The 12,809-nt window shown below is 44.9% G+C and overlaps 1 protein-coding gene and 1 pseudogene across 1 annotated transcript in view; both read left to right on the top strand.

The window, feature by feature from the left end:
* The window catches only part of LOC146176822 (uncharacterized), a 59,452-nt gene extending 58,378 nt beyond the window's left edge, over positions 1 to 1,074 (top strand). Inside the window, exon 4 of the mRNA XM_084582977.1 lies at positions 625 to 1,074. Coding sequence (XP_084439103.1) covers positions 625 to 726 — 102 coding nt within the window. The 3' untranslated portion in view covers positions 727 to 1,074. The remainder of the gene's footprint in view (positions 1 to 624) is intronic.
* Positions 1,075 to 3,562: 2,488 nt separating this feature from the next.
* On the top strand, positions 3,563 to 11,369 carry LOC146176821 (uncharacterized; annotated as a pseudogene).
* Positions 11,370 to 12,809: the final 1,440 nt, after the last annotated feature.

Below are 12,809 nucleotides of genomic sequence, written 5' to 3'. Positions count from 1 at the left end.
CTCCACGTGGCAGAAGTGCAGAAGCTCGAGATTCGACTCTGTCAATGACACACAGGCCGGTCTTGGTGGGCGAGCACCGCATACCTCGACTATTATTCATAACTCAAATCGGAGATGGTGGTTTTTGACTGGTCCTTTTACGTGATTGCCACTCATTTGCTTTTACATTAGATTCTTTACCCATCCAGGGTGCACGTGCACCGACAGACCTTGTAACCTGTCCTATGGTAGGTGGACACTAGATGCGCCAATACCTGGGATGTGCTCGTTGTTCTCCGCATTCGCAGCAAGCGTGCGTCTTTCAACTGCAGTGGTGTGGCCTGTCACCAGGCTTCCCCTTTCTTTTTATTGTAACAAAGTGGTATGGTCACGGTTGTTCATTTAATCTGAGACAGTTTCGTAGCCCTAATGCATATTTTGACGGTACCCCCACCCTCGTTCATAATGAGTGAGCGTTCATTATAAGTGTATCTGTTATAAGTAGACTTGACTGTACTACACTTGACCTGATCCCGTGTGGATTCTCACCACATGTGTGGTTCATGAGTGGCTGCTTTCAAAATGTAAATAACAGTAGCATGGCGTTGCTAGCATGTTTTTCGGAACAAGTCCTTTTCTGTGCAGCTAACTTCATGGCGCCATCTGATTTGGAGCTGGAGCACACCTGCGGTAGTACCACAATCTCAAACTAAGGGGTGGCCAAGCGAACTGCAGAGCTTTATGTAGGCATAAGTAATAATAAAGCATGATTCATGAAATAAAACCTCTGCCGTCATCATTGTTTTGGTTGTATGGCCCAAGGTAGCTGCTGCACCATGATTCCTAGGCCAAAAGGACCCCATGAAAACAATGCACCAAAGTCTGACTTTCTGCAGCTCACGACAGAAACCCAGCTGCTGCACATTCCATCAGCTACTGTTACTAGTAGCTGCTGGTGGTTCTAATACTACTGGGAACCAGTAGGATGCCAGCAGGAAACGAGTGGGAAAATTTTTACCGTGGTTTGCGACAGAAAACTCAGTTAAGTGGGAGGGAACAAAAAGTTACTTTCTTGCTTTTAGCAACTGTGCTGTGCTGTTTTAAGTTTTTTTTTTCATGTTTATTGAATACATGTTTTCTTCCAGTTGTCACCCCCCCCCTCCCCACTTCAGCAGTAATGCCCTTGAGGTGCTGCAGGCACCTGTATAAATAAATTAACGAATAAATAAATAGATAAATAAATAAACTCCTTCTGGAGCAGATAACTGGCAGGTTTTGCATTGCTTCTGGCAGCGCTGAAAAAGAATTGTGTTCGCTCATCTGTTCTGCTCACATTTGTCTCATCACACAAGGACTCGCCACAAAACAAAGCACTGCCGTGGAAACATTCGTCATTCAAGCACAAGACATGTAGGCTGGTTTCTATGACAGCGCATATATTAAATAGCAATTAGCGTTACAAACGCGAAAATTGCGATGAAAAGCTGTCGACTACTTCGCACTTGCCTCTCATCGCAACCATGACGAGCAGTAGTAGCATAACATTCGTTTAGCGCCAAAAATTATAGGCTTGTTATAATATCCATGCACACACCCGATATAAACGAAACCTCTCAGAAGCGATGCACAGAGGCGCGTTAATCAAAATACAACCAATGATGTCTACGGACAGATAAAAAGGGCTACTTGCGAGTCGGGCTCATTGCTACTCGTGGCATTAAGTTCACGAGTAATTAGCTGTTAATTGACCACTAATATGCAAGGGGATGAAGATCAACATGCATACTTACGTAAAAAGTTCCTTCGTGCTCCCGTGGGTCACCCAGACGAGTCGCCACGCCACAAAGTTCAGCCTAAAACAAAGCAAGCGCTTCGTAGCCGACGGAGACGAACCACGAAATGACCGGGGGAATAATGGGATAACGGGTTTGCGCGCTAAAGGGATGCCCAGGGATGCCTACAGGGATAGTGCGTAAAGCAATGGAGGACAGCTCTTTGAAGCTGAGTGCTGACAACGGCACCATGATTTGTTTTTATGTTCTTACTGCACTTCAATTTTTTTTTAAAGAGCTACACATCGTTTTTTTTTTTTTTTTGCAAGTTACGAAAGCAAACACACACGTGTTTACCTAATGCCGTAGTGCTGAAGTAGATGAAGTTGTAAACGAATGGATGTTATAAAGGAAATATGCATTATTTATGCTCATGGGTAAAATTGCTGTGGGCTATATCTAATTTACGTACCGCTCGTAACGGTAAATCATTTTACTTTTTTCTGCACAATGTTGGCTTTCTTTCGTGACAACTGTTTACTGTTTGCAAGCCTTTTTTTTTTTTCTTCTGCACAGTGTTGGCGCTTCTTCGTGACAACTTGCATCCGGGTATTTCTTTTTCTTTCTCTCTCTCTCTCTCCATGCGTCCGGATCGAGGAGGTTCTTTGCATAGTGTAAGAGAGTAGTGCTTCGAAGCCTGGGCCGCGAAAAAGCTCGGCTGGTGTGCTCGGAAGAGGCCGCCAGAGTCAGTGGACGGAGCAGCGGCAGGCGTGCTGAAATTTTGTAACCTCAGTTAGCATTCAGGCACCTCTAACATGATATATGCTTCTTTTCGTTATGTAAACGCCTAATTCTGAGCTGGTATAAATTTTCACACTGCCTTCTGCGCAAATAAACTGTATTTGCTATTCCTGTATGGGAAACGTCTGTGCTAGAGCAGAAGACGCCTGGCGCTCGCGGGGCATCGGAAGCGCATACAGTGATATGCAATTAAAGTGCCATCCCGTTATAGTGCGCCGCCAGCAGTCTTTCTTGTACTTTTTGTATCGGCCTCAGATGTTTCATAGACAGCTTATACCTACGGCGTATATGTATACTCATACGTGCTTACCGATAGTTGATATGCATCCCAAGCTTACACCAATCACATGCGCTGTCGTTTTCCTGCGCTTCATCGCTTATACTTTTTTGTATCTTATGTGGTGTTTTAGAAGTATCCTGGTATAGATGGATGCTGCTTTTCACAAACGAGATAGTCAACCTGATCATAATGTCTGGTACTATACCTTATTTTATATAACATTGAATTTAAAACTCTGAAATCAATTATTACACCATGTAACATGTGCCGTAACACGATATACGCGTGAAAGCAGCGCCAAACCGCAACTTCTATATGTTCTCAGCTCTGTGCCGTTATATAAGCAGTTTCTCTAGCTGTTAAAGTATACATTGAAATCTAGCCAAGCGCGAAGGAGACAGTTGTTTCGAGAATTAATTAGGGGTCTAATTGTTGAGTGGAATGCAAAAGACGTAGTTTCATGCAAGCGAACATCATACGCGTCGAAATGGAGCGCCTGTGGCAGGTTCGCCCAGTAGAAGCGCCAGCAAAACGAGCGACCCTCAGCACCGGCACTGCCCTTGGCGGCTGCTCCGTGCGGAACAGTACAGTTATGGTGACCGTAGTTCAGTGCACTGGCGCCAACACTAAGTGGCTGCTTCGGCTCCGCACGGCGCCTTCGGATCACCTCTTTCTTCCAACGTGGTTCCGAGCGCCCGCTCGCTTGTCATTGCTGTGTTTTTGTGGTATAGAGGTGCGGGCCATATCCATCTGTTGTGCCCCGCAGGGGGCACCTGTTAAAGCAGGTGTTTGTGTGTTTTGTGCGACACCACGGACCCCGAGCACCCACGCTTAGCCGTGCGTGGCATCGTCGTGTCTGGGGAAAAGGGGATCCTGGTGGTTGAGCCAATGCCGAGTGTTTGGACCCTAAAGGCCCCTCGGTGGAGGCAGCACACCACTTTGGCCCACGCTTCCCATAGACGGCACCTTCGGGCTGACCCACCCGGGGGAAATCGGCAGTCGCCTTTTCCTATCCTCCCCTCCATCTTTCACTTTCCTATCCTCTTTCTCAGAACTTTCTTGTCTTCTCCTCCCTTCTCGCTTTTTCCTTTTTCCTGGCGGCGAGGGTTAACCTTGTGTGGCTAACCATCCTGCGTTACGCCGTATTTGGTTATAGTCAGAGTGTACAGCTGACGTGGCCAGGACTCTTTGTACAAGCTCCTTTCCCGTCCCCTTGTTGGGCTCCATGGTGGGTGGCTGCCACTTTGGCCGAAAAATATCATTTTATGGCTGCTTCTCTTTCTGGAACTGATCGCCCTCTCAAAAGAGGGCGGACCGATGTAACCCATGAATTTTTCCAAAAAAACAAAGAAGTTTTCCCAAAGTACTATGTGATACATAGTGAAGAAGAGCAAAAATCAGCGAGAATTATCTCCCCATTCATAGTTGAGAAATCACTGACAAGTGCACTAGGTACAGGTTACAAGGTGAAAAAACTGGCAAGTGGAGACCTACTGCTTGAATTGAAAGACTACATGCAATACTTGAAACTGTCCAACATTGAGTCTATCGGGGACATACCTGTCTCGATCACTGCTCATCGATCACTGAACACTGTCCGAGGTGTGATTTCAGGAAATGATTTCATACACTTGACAGAAAAAGAACTGTTAAAAGGACTTGCTGATCAGAACGTTGTAAATGTCCAGAGGATTAAGATAAGAAAAGAAAACAAAGAAATCCCGACAAAGGACATTGTCCTTACATTTGCTTCCAGTGCTCTCCCTGACACCATTGAAGTAGGCTACCTGAAGATAAGTGTAAGACATTATATACCGAACCCTAGACGATGCTTTAACTGCCAGAAATTCGGCCACGGCTCACAGAGTTGTCGCGGTCGCCGAACTTGTGCGAAATGCGCTTCAAAAGAACGCTCAACTGATGAATGCACCGAAACCACATTGCAGTGTGCTAACTGTGAAGGAGAACACCCTGCTTATTCAAGGTCTTGCCCCACGTGGAAAACTGAAAAAGAAGTAATCACTATCAAAACAAAAGAAAACTTGTCATATAAAGAAGCGCGACAAAAACTGGCCACTACTCCTGCTTTTCAGTTCACTGCAAAACCAAGTTATTCTGGTATGGCACAACAGCGCTGGGTGCCACACCAACATTTAGCACCTGCCCAGGCTACACAGAGTGAGCCTCGGGCAGGGCTACCCGTGCCCCAGGTGGAAGTGGCTCATGCTGCTCCCCCACCTCCATCTCAAACGAAGGCTATGCAGCCCTCCGGGTTGACAAGCCTGAAGGTCTCTCATCATGAGGCGAGGCCTAACACGAAAGAACACTTATCTGGGGCGCGCTCCTCCGCTGCCTCTGAAGAGGAGGCAATGGACACGAGCCCCGGTAGGGCTGTGCCTTCGACGTCAGACGGACGACGGCACAGCTTAGACCGTCAAAAAAAAGACAGGCCCCGAGTCGTTGGGCCAAAAAAAACCTAAGCTAGTTTTTCACATTTTTCATAAAATAAGATGGCGTGTATAATACATTGGAATTGTAGAGGACTACTAAATAATTACAGCGACATAAAGGAAATCCTGGCTACATTCTCCCCATTGGCTTTGTGTCTCCAGGAAACCAACTTAGGTCCTCAGAACAAAAATTTCCTTAAAAATTACAAAATCATCCGCCGGGACCGGGAGCTGTCCAGCAGACTCTCGGGTGGTGTAGCCATCGTCGTGAAACCTGGAATCGCTGCTCAGGAGCTGACTCTTAATACCAGACTTGAAGCGGTAGCAGCCACATTATTAACATAAAACCATCACAGTATGTTCAGTATACCTCCAACCACACATCAAGATAACACTAGATGATTTAGAAGACCTTTTACAACAGCTTCCCGAGCCGTATCTTTTAGTTGGTGATTTTAATGCTCATTCGTGTCTTTGGGGCAGCGAGCAAACAGATACTCATGGTCAGCTTATAGAAGATTTTATTTTATGCAGCAACGTGTGTCTCCTAAACTCTGGCAATCCAACATACTACTCCCCAGCCACAGGCAAAGCGAGTTGTTTAGATCTGTCTTTTAGTTCACCTTCTATTTTTACCGATTTTAAATGGGAAGTTTTAAATAATCCGTACGGAAGCGACCATCTTCCTGTCATGATCAGCTTATCATCCTCACCATCAGTCATCCCGACAAAACCCAGGCGGTGGAAACTGCATTTAGCTGACTGGTCTTTGTTCAGGCAAGAAGCCAGTCTAAATGAAATATATTCAGAGAAAATTGATATAGACAAAATGAATGAAATATTTACAGCATGCATTCTTGCGGCAGCACGTCTATCATTCCCCAATCCACAGGAGTAGTGCACCAAAACCACAAAGTCTGGTGGACACAGGACTGTAAAGAAGCCAAAAAAGAACAAAATAAAGCCTGGGGTATTTTTCGGAGATACCCAACATATGAAAATCTGACAGTTTTTAAAAAAGCAAGAACCAAAGCTCGATATATTCGTCGTAATGCCGAAAAAAAATCATGGCAGAAGTATGTTACATCTATAAACAGCTCCACAACATCAAAAAAAATGTGGGAACAAATTCATAAACTAAATGGCAGCTTCTCCCCATTCACAATTCCAATCCTCACAGCTCCTAATACACAGACAAGCATCGAAGAACAAGCTAATATATTAGGTGTGCATTTCCACAAAATTTCGAGTTCTGCACACTACAAAAACATTCTTAAAGTACAAGGACAGGATTGAAAAATATAGGCTTCCTACGAGGGGCAGCACGAACACACCTTACAATAGGTTGATTACGCTGCAAGAACTGAAAGATGTTCTCGCTTGCGGTAAAAAAACTGCACCTGGTCCTGATGAGATTCATTATGAGATGCTCGCCCATCTATCAGAAGCATCTGTAGAAGCGCTTCTAAAGTTTTTTAACAAAATCTGGGTACTAGCTAAAATACCGGAGACTTGGAAAAGAGCCATAATTGTGCCGTTCCTAAAACCCGGCAAGCCGCCGACCTGTCCTGGGAGTTACAGGCCTATAGCCCTAACTAGTTGTTTAGCAAAATCTTTTGAAAGTATTTTAAACACTAGATTAACCTTTATTTTAAAATCAAGTAAACTTCTTAATATTCATCAGAGCGGTTTTAAGAAAGGATGCTCAACTATGGACCACCTAGTACGCCTCGAAAACACTGTCCGCGAGGCGTTTATACATAGACAGCATTGTCTCGCTGTTTTCTTCGATCTAGAAAAGGCATATGACACAACTTGGAGATTCGGCATCCTACGTGATCTAGCAGCTTTGGGCATCCGTGGTCGAATGCTCAGTGTTTTAAAAGACTTTCTTTCACATCGTTCATTCCAAGTGCGCCTCGGTACCACCTTGTCAAGAAGCTTCATTCAGGAGAATAGGGTACCTCAGGGGTGCATTCTAAGCACAACGCTTTTTGTTGTAAAAATCAATTCCATTACCAATGAAATCCCAAATTCCATTATGTGTTCACTCTACGTAGATGACCTCCAGATAGCCTACACCTCTTCCAATATATCAACGTGTGAGAGACAAATACAAATAACAATAAATAAACTAGTGGCATGGGCCGACAAAAATGGGTTTCAGCTTTCCCCCCAAAAGACGGTGGCAGTTATGTTTTCACTCAAACGGGGTATTCAGAACAACCCTGTCTTGCACTTAAATAGAACCGAATTACCATTAAAAGAAGAGCACAAATTCCTAGGCATTACTTTCGATAAAAAACTCACATTTCTACCTCACATAAACACACTAAAAAAGAAAGCCTCAAAATCTCTTAACATACTGAAAGTTCTTTCGCGGAAACATTGGGGTTCCGACAGGGCATGTCTTTTACATGTATACCGTTCTGTTGTACGCTCCCGCGTGGACTATGGGAGTATAGTGTACGGTTCAGCTAGGCCTTCATATCTAAAAAAACTGGACCCTGTACATAACTTAGGTCTGCGCCTTGCATGCGGTGCATACAGAACATCCCCTATAAGCAGCCTGTATGTAGAAACAAATGAGCCTTCACTGGAAGACAGACGAATAGCCATCACATGTGCTTACATTCTAAGAATAAGGTCACAGGAAAAACACCTCTGCTATCCAGTTGTCACAACTTGCCCCTCTCGATTAATTTTCACAAATAAACCCAAAGCAACAAGACCACTGATCATGCGATTCGAAGGCATGTGCAGTGAGCTGCAGATCCTGGACACCTTGCCTGATGTCGCACAAAACAACAGCCCTCTACCTCCATGGTGCAGTCTTCCTGAAATCTGTGACCTCACTCTCACACAGTTTCCAAAAACCAAAACCCCACAAGAGCACATTATTCAGGAATTCCTAAACTTGCAGGAAAAGTACAAAAACTTCACAGACTTTTATACCGATGGATCTAAAACTGCTGTGTACACTGGAAGTGCAGTTGTGCAAGGAGATTCTGTGGAAATCATAAGACTTTCACACTGTGCGTCTATTTTCACTGCTGAATCCTATGCCATTTCTGTTGCCATAGAGAAAATATTAAAAGAGAATGTCATAAACAGCATTATATTTACAGACTCTCTAAGTGTTCTCACAGCTCTAAATTCCAGAAATGCAGCTGCTCCTTTACTCGGAAACATAATACACAATATAACAGCAGCCATAGCTCGAGGATACAACGTAAAATTCTGCTGGGTCCCGAGTCGCGTGGGCATTAAAGGCAATGACAGAGCAGACACATGTGCTGCTGAAGCCCGCGACAAGCAAATAAAGAGTATAAGCATACCTTACAAAGACTGTACGAAACTTGTACATCTCAAATTAAAAGAAAAATGGCAGTCTGCCTGGGACAGTGAAGTGGGAAATAAACTACACTTAGTAAAGCCCATTTTGGGAGAACGGATGTCGTGCTGGCATAAGGAGCGTTTTATAGAAGTGATCCTATGCCGTCTCCGCATTGGACACACGCACCTGACACACAATTTTTTGTTGAAAAAAGAAGAGAAACCACGATGCGAAAAATGCGGAGAGGAACTAACTATTAACCACATTTTATTCACATGCGCAAGTCTTGAAAGGATAAGAAAAAAATTTTTTGCAAAATTTTACAATGAATAAATTCCTTTTCACCCTAAACTGATTTTAGATGATGATGGACTTGTTGATTTATCTTGTGTTTTTAGTTTCATTAGGGAAGCAAATGTTTTACACAAACTGTAGGAAAAAATGAAACATACGTCACTAAGAGAAACTGAAACCTTGTGCTAGGCACATCATGGTGTTGGCAGCTTAAGCGCCATTGGATCTCAAACAACTCAAGTTTTTAAAAGAAGATTTTTTAAACAAATGAGTTTTTAACACACTCATTTTCCCATTTCTTGCAAAACAAAACTTTCACCTTGCTCGTGGCGCATGATAGCCTTAGTTGCTTATGCGCCAAAAAACCCAACACAACACACACCATCTGTTGTCTTTTTGTGCACCTGTTTCGGTCCTCGTCTCTCACCGCTGAGCATTGCGTTTCGTCATGAGCGCAAAAAGGCGTAAGTACCGCATCGTCGAGAAAGAATGCCGGGAGATCTTGCAAGAGCTCGGTATTCCGGGGCGGCCGGTCGATTCTGCGTCGTCACAGGAAACAATCGCAGAGTGAAGCATCGTTACTCGACTTTCGCACCCTGCCACCGTCCGAAGCAACCACGCGTCGGAAAATCGGAGTCTGCGCCGACGACGCTTGCACCAGTAGAAGCGGGCCACCTGCAGATCCGCCAGCACCATTTGTGCGCGACTGTGATAATGCATCATGGAGCAGCACATTGAGCACAACCAGCAGGCGAAGTGATGATGCTTCAAGCTCAGACCTTTCTATGGATGACTCATATGCTGCAGAACATTCAAGAAATGATCATGCCACAAGCTCGGAAGAGTCAAGTGATGAGACCTCTAGCAGTCCAGCGGCTGAGAATGTGGGTCAGCCTGATGAAAATTTTCTTCATAGTCTCTCGGCGACTGAGGAGTTGGCTGTCATAGCTAACAAGCACGACATCACACATGCTTTGCTTAATGATATGCTCGACTTTTGCCGTCGTCGCGGGATTCCGGAGCTCCCAAAAGATGCAAGGACCGTGCTGCGGACGCAAAGGAGGTCACAGCTGGAGCAGAATGACACATTTGCTCATTTCGGCCTTGCCAAAGGCATCCAGCAAGCGATTGGGCAAGGACCTGTGCCCGAGAACATCAGGCTGCATGCTAACATAGATGGCCTGCCTTTGTATAAAAGCAGCCAGACTGATTTGTGGCCTATACTTTGCCGCATAACGAACTTCAAGAACTCTGCACCATTTATGGTCAGTGTGTACTGTGGTGCAGGGAAGCCACCTTGTCTGGAGCAATTTCTCGCTCCATTTCTAGACGAAGTCTACAGTCTGAGCAGCAGCGGTTTACTTCTAAAAGGGACTAGTGCCACTGACACTGACAGCTGTGATCTGCGATGCCCCAGCAAGGAGCTTTGTAAAGGCAATTATAGGACACGGAGGCTACCATGCTTGTTAAAGATGCAGCCAAAAGGGTTGCTATGTGGAAAACAGGCTGACGTTTCGTGACCTTCATGCACCGCAGCGAAGTGATGTATCATTTCGTGCACAAGAAGATTAGCGGCACCACACTGGTGTTTCCCCTTTCACCAAGTTGGATATTGATATGGTGGCATGCTTTCCTACGGAATACATGCACCTTGTGTGTCTGGGTGTAATGCGGCGGCTGTTAAGAAATTGGGTCTCGCAAGGGCACGTTGCCCGACTGAGCACAGATGAGCGAAATGAACTCAACAGGTTGCGAGAAACAGCTAAAGCCTTTCCAAGTTTCTTCCAGCGAAAACCCAGTGGAACAGAGGAGTTGGATCGTTGGAAAGCGACTGAATTCAGAACATTTCTGCTCTACCTAGGACCTGTTGTTCTGAAATCTCTCCTGCCCAAAGAAAAGTATGAACACTTCCTACAGTTACATGTGGCTTTGCGAATACTCGCTGCACCCGAATACCATGTAGTTCTGAACAGCTTTGCCCGGGACTTGCTGAGGTATTTTGTTCAGCAGTTCGGTGTAATATATGGGGTGAAGCAGCTGGTGTACAACGTACACAGTTTGGTGCACTTGGCAGAGCAGTGTCTTCAGCTTGGGCCTGTGGATGATTTCAGTGCTTTTCCTTTCGAAAGTTACTTAGGAAAGGTTAAGAAGAAGCTGAGAACTACGAACAAGCCACTGGCACAGCTCAGCCGCAGAATGTCAGAAGCAAGGGAGTGCACACAGACTTGTACAAGAGTTGACCGACATGTGAAAGTGGGCGACTGCTTCTTAATAGACAACTGTGCTGTTCTCATTGTTGAAGTGCATGAAGATAATGTGAAGGCTGGCATCTTGCCAAATGGCAGATTTCTTCAAAACACCAATTGAGAGCTCTCGGCTACACATAAGGCGTTACAGCGCTCTCAGTCAAGAGGCTAAGATGTGGCCTCTCTCGTATATCAGGAACCAAGTTCAATGCTTGAAGCTTAAATACAAGCGAGGGCACATTATTTTTCCTCTTCTCCACTTGCAGTGAAATCTCTTATTCCTGTTGGTTTGCTTTCATGCCCAAAAGCAACTTAGGCTATGAGAACCACCATAGAGGAAGTTTGTTTTGGTTTGTGGGTTTAACGTCCCAAAGCGACTCAGGCTATGAGAGACGCCACAGTGGAGAACTCCGGAAATTTCGACCACCTGGGGTTCTTTAACGTGCACTGGCATCGCACAGCACACGGACGCCTTGCTTTTCGGCTCCATCGATAAGCGGCCGCCGATACCGAGATTCGATCCTGCATCCTTGGGAACAGTAGTCAAGTGCCGTAACCACTGCGCCATCCCGGCGGGTACCATACAGGAATTGTCTGGGAAGCTCTTCCACTTTGGGGTTCTTTGATATGCACTGACATCACACACTACATGGGCTCCTTGCTTTTTGCGTCCATTGAAAAAAGGCCGCAAGATAAAACTCACTTCCTTGGGTTCAGCAGCCAAGCGCCCTAACCATTAAGTCACTGCGACGGGTCAGATGGCTATTTCAGCATGAAAAAATATGTACCTCTATCAAGGGGGAACAGCATGGTATGCCTCCGTGTCTTTTGCCTTCATCGAAATGCTGCTGAGAATCGGACTTGCAGCCTCATAAGATGCAGGCCACAGTTATTGGTGCCAAGGACAGCAACCTTACAGCCTCACATTGGAGCTTGGACTTCGAAGATAACGGCTCTTTTCAGAGCCACCCAAACGTGCTGGCAGGGCTGCAGTTGGGCCTTCGACTGCTCCCCATTTCCACCAGAATCTCTCATTCTATTTAATAAAATAGACATACAGAATAAAACAATGAAGGATTGAGCACACAAGGCTATATTAATGTGGATTGATAAGTTTTGGGTGAGAGAAATTGGTATATGCGGCATAACTGCATGAAGTGGTGCACAATGGACATTATTACAAAAAATTAATGTAATAGGAGGATGTAACTTAATAGACCTCATAGCTCTAGTGTCCCTTTGAGATGTTAAACTTCACAAATCACAAATTTGTTCACCTGTTTGATATATTACTCCATTTTCATGACAGCTTACTTTCACTGAAGATAGGGCTTTTATATGCAAGATTACATACAGATATTTACAGGCATTTCTGGCAACATGTGCTCTCACAACTAAAGTGCAGTGCAGATGTATAGGGTGATACATTGCATTTCATTCCTAAAAACTGCAAGAATAACATTAAAATAACACTGGCTTCTGCAAATAAAGGGAAAATCGACTGATCATAAGAATATAACATTGATTCAAAAATAGAGGGTTTTGGCATTTATCACATTACCACATGCCAAATAAGTCCTGTGCTCTGACATCAACCAGTTTGGCTCCGTGCTCCACGTACAAAGCATGTTGTGCACAAAAGGATAAGTT

The sequence above is a fragment of the Amblyomma maculatum genome, chromosome 10 (assembly GCF_055883805.1).
Source record: "Amblyomma maculatum isolate TAMU_Amacu chromosome 10, ASM5588380v1, whole genome shotgun sequence".
Classification (NCBI taxonomy): Eukaryota; Metazoa; Arthropoda; class Arachnida; order Ixodida; family Ixodidae; genus Amblyomma; species Amblyomma maculatum.
Note: the sequence above shows the minus strand (reverse complement) of the source record. Positions and strands in the feature narration are given on the sequence as shown.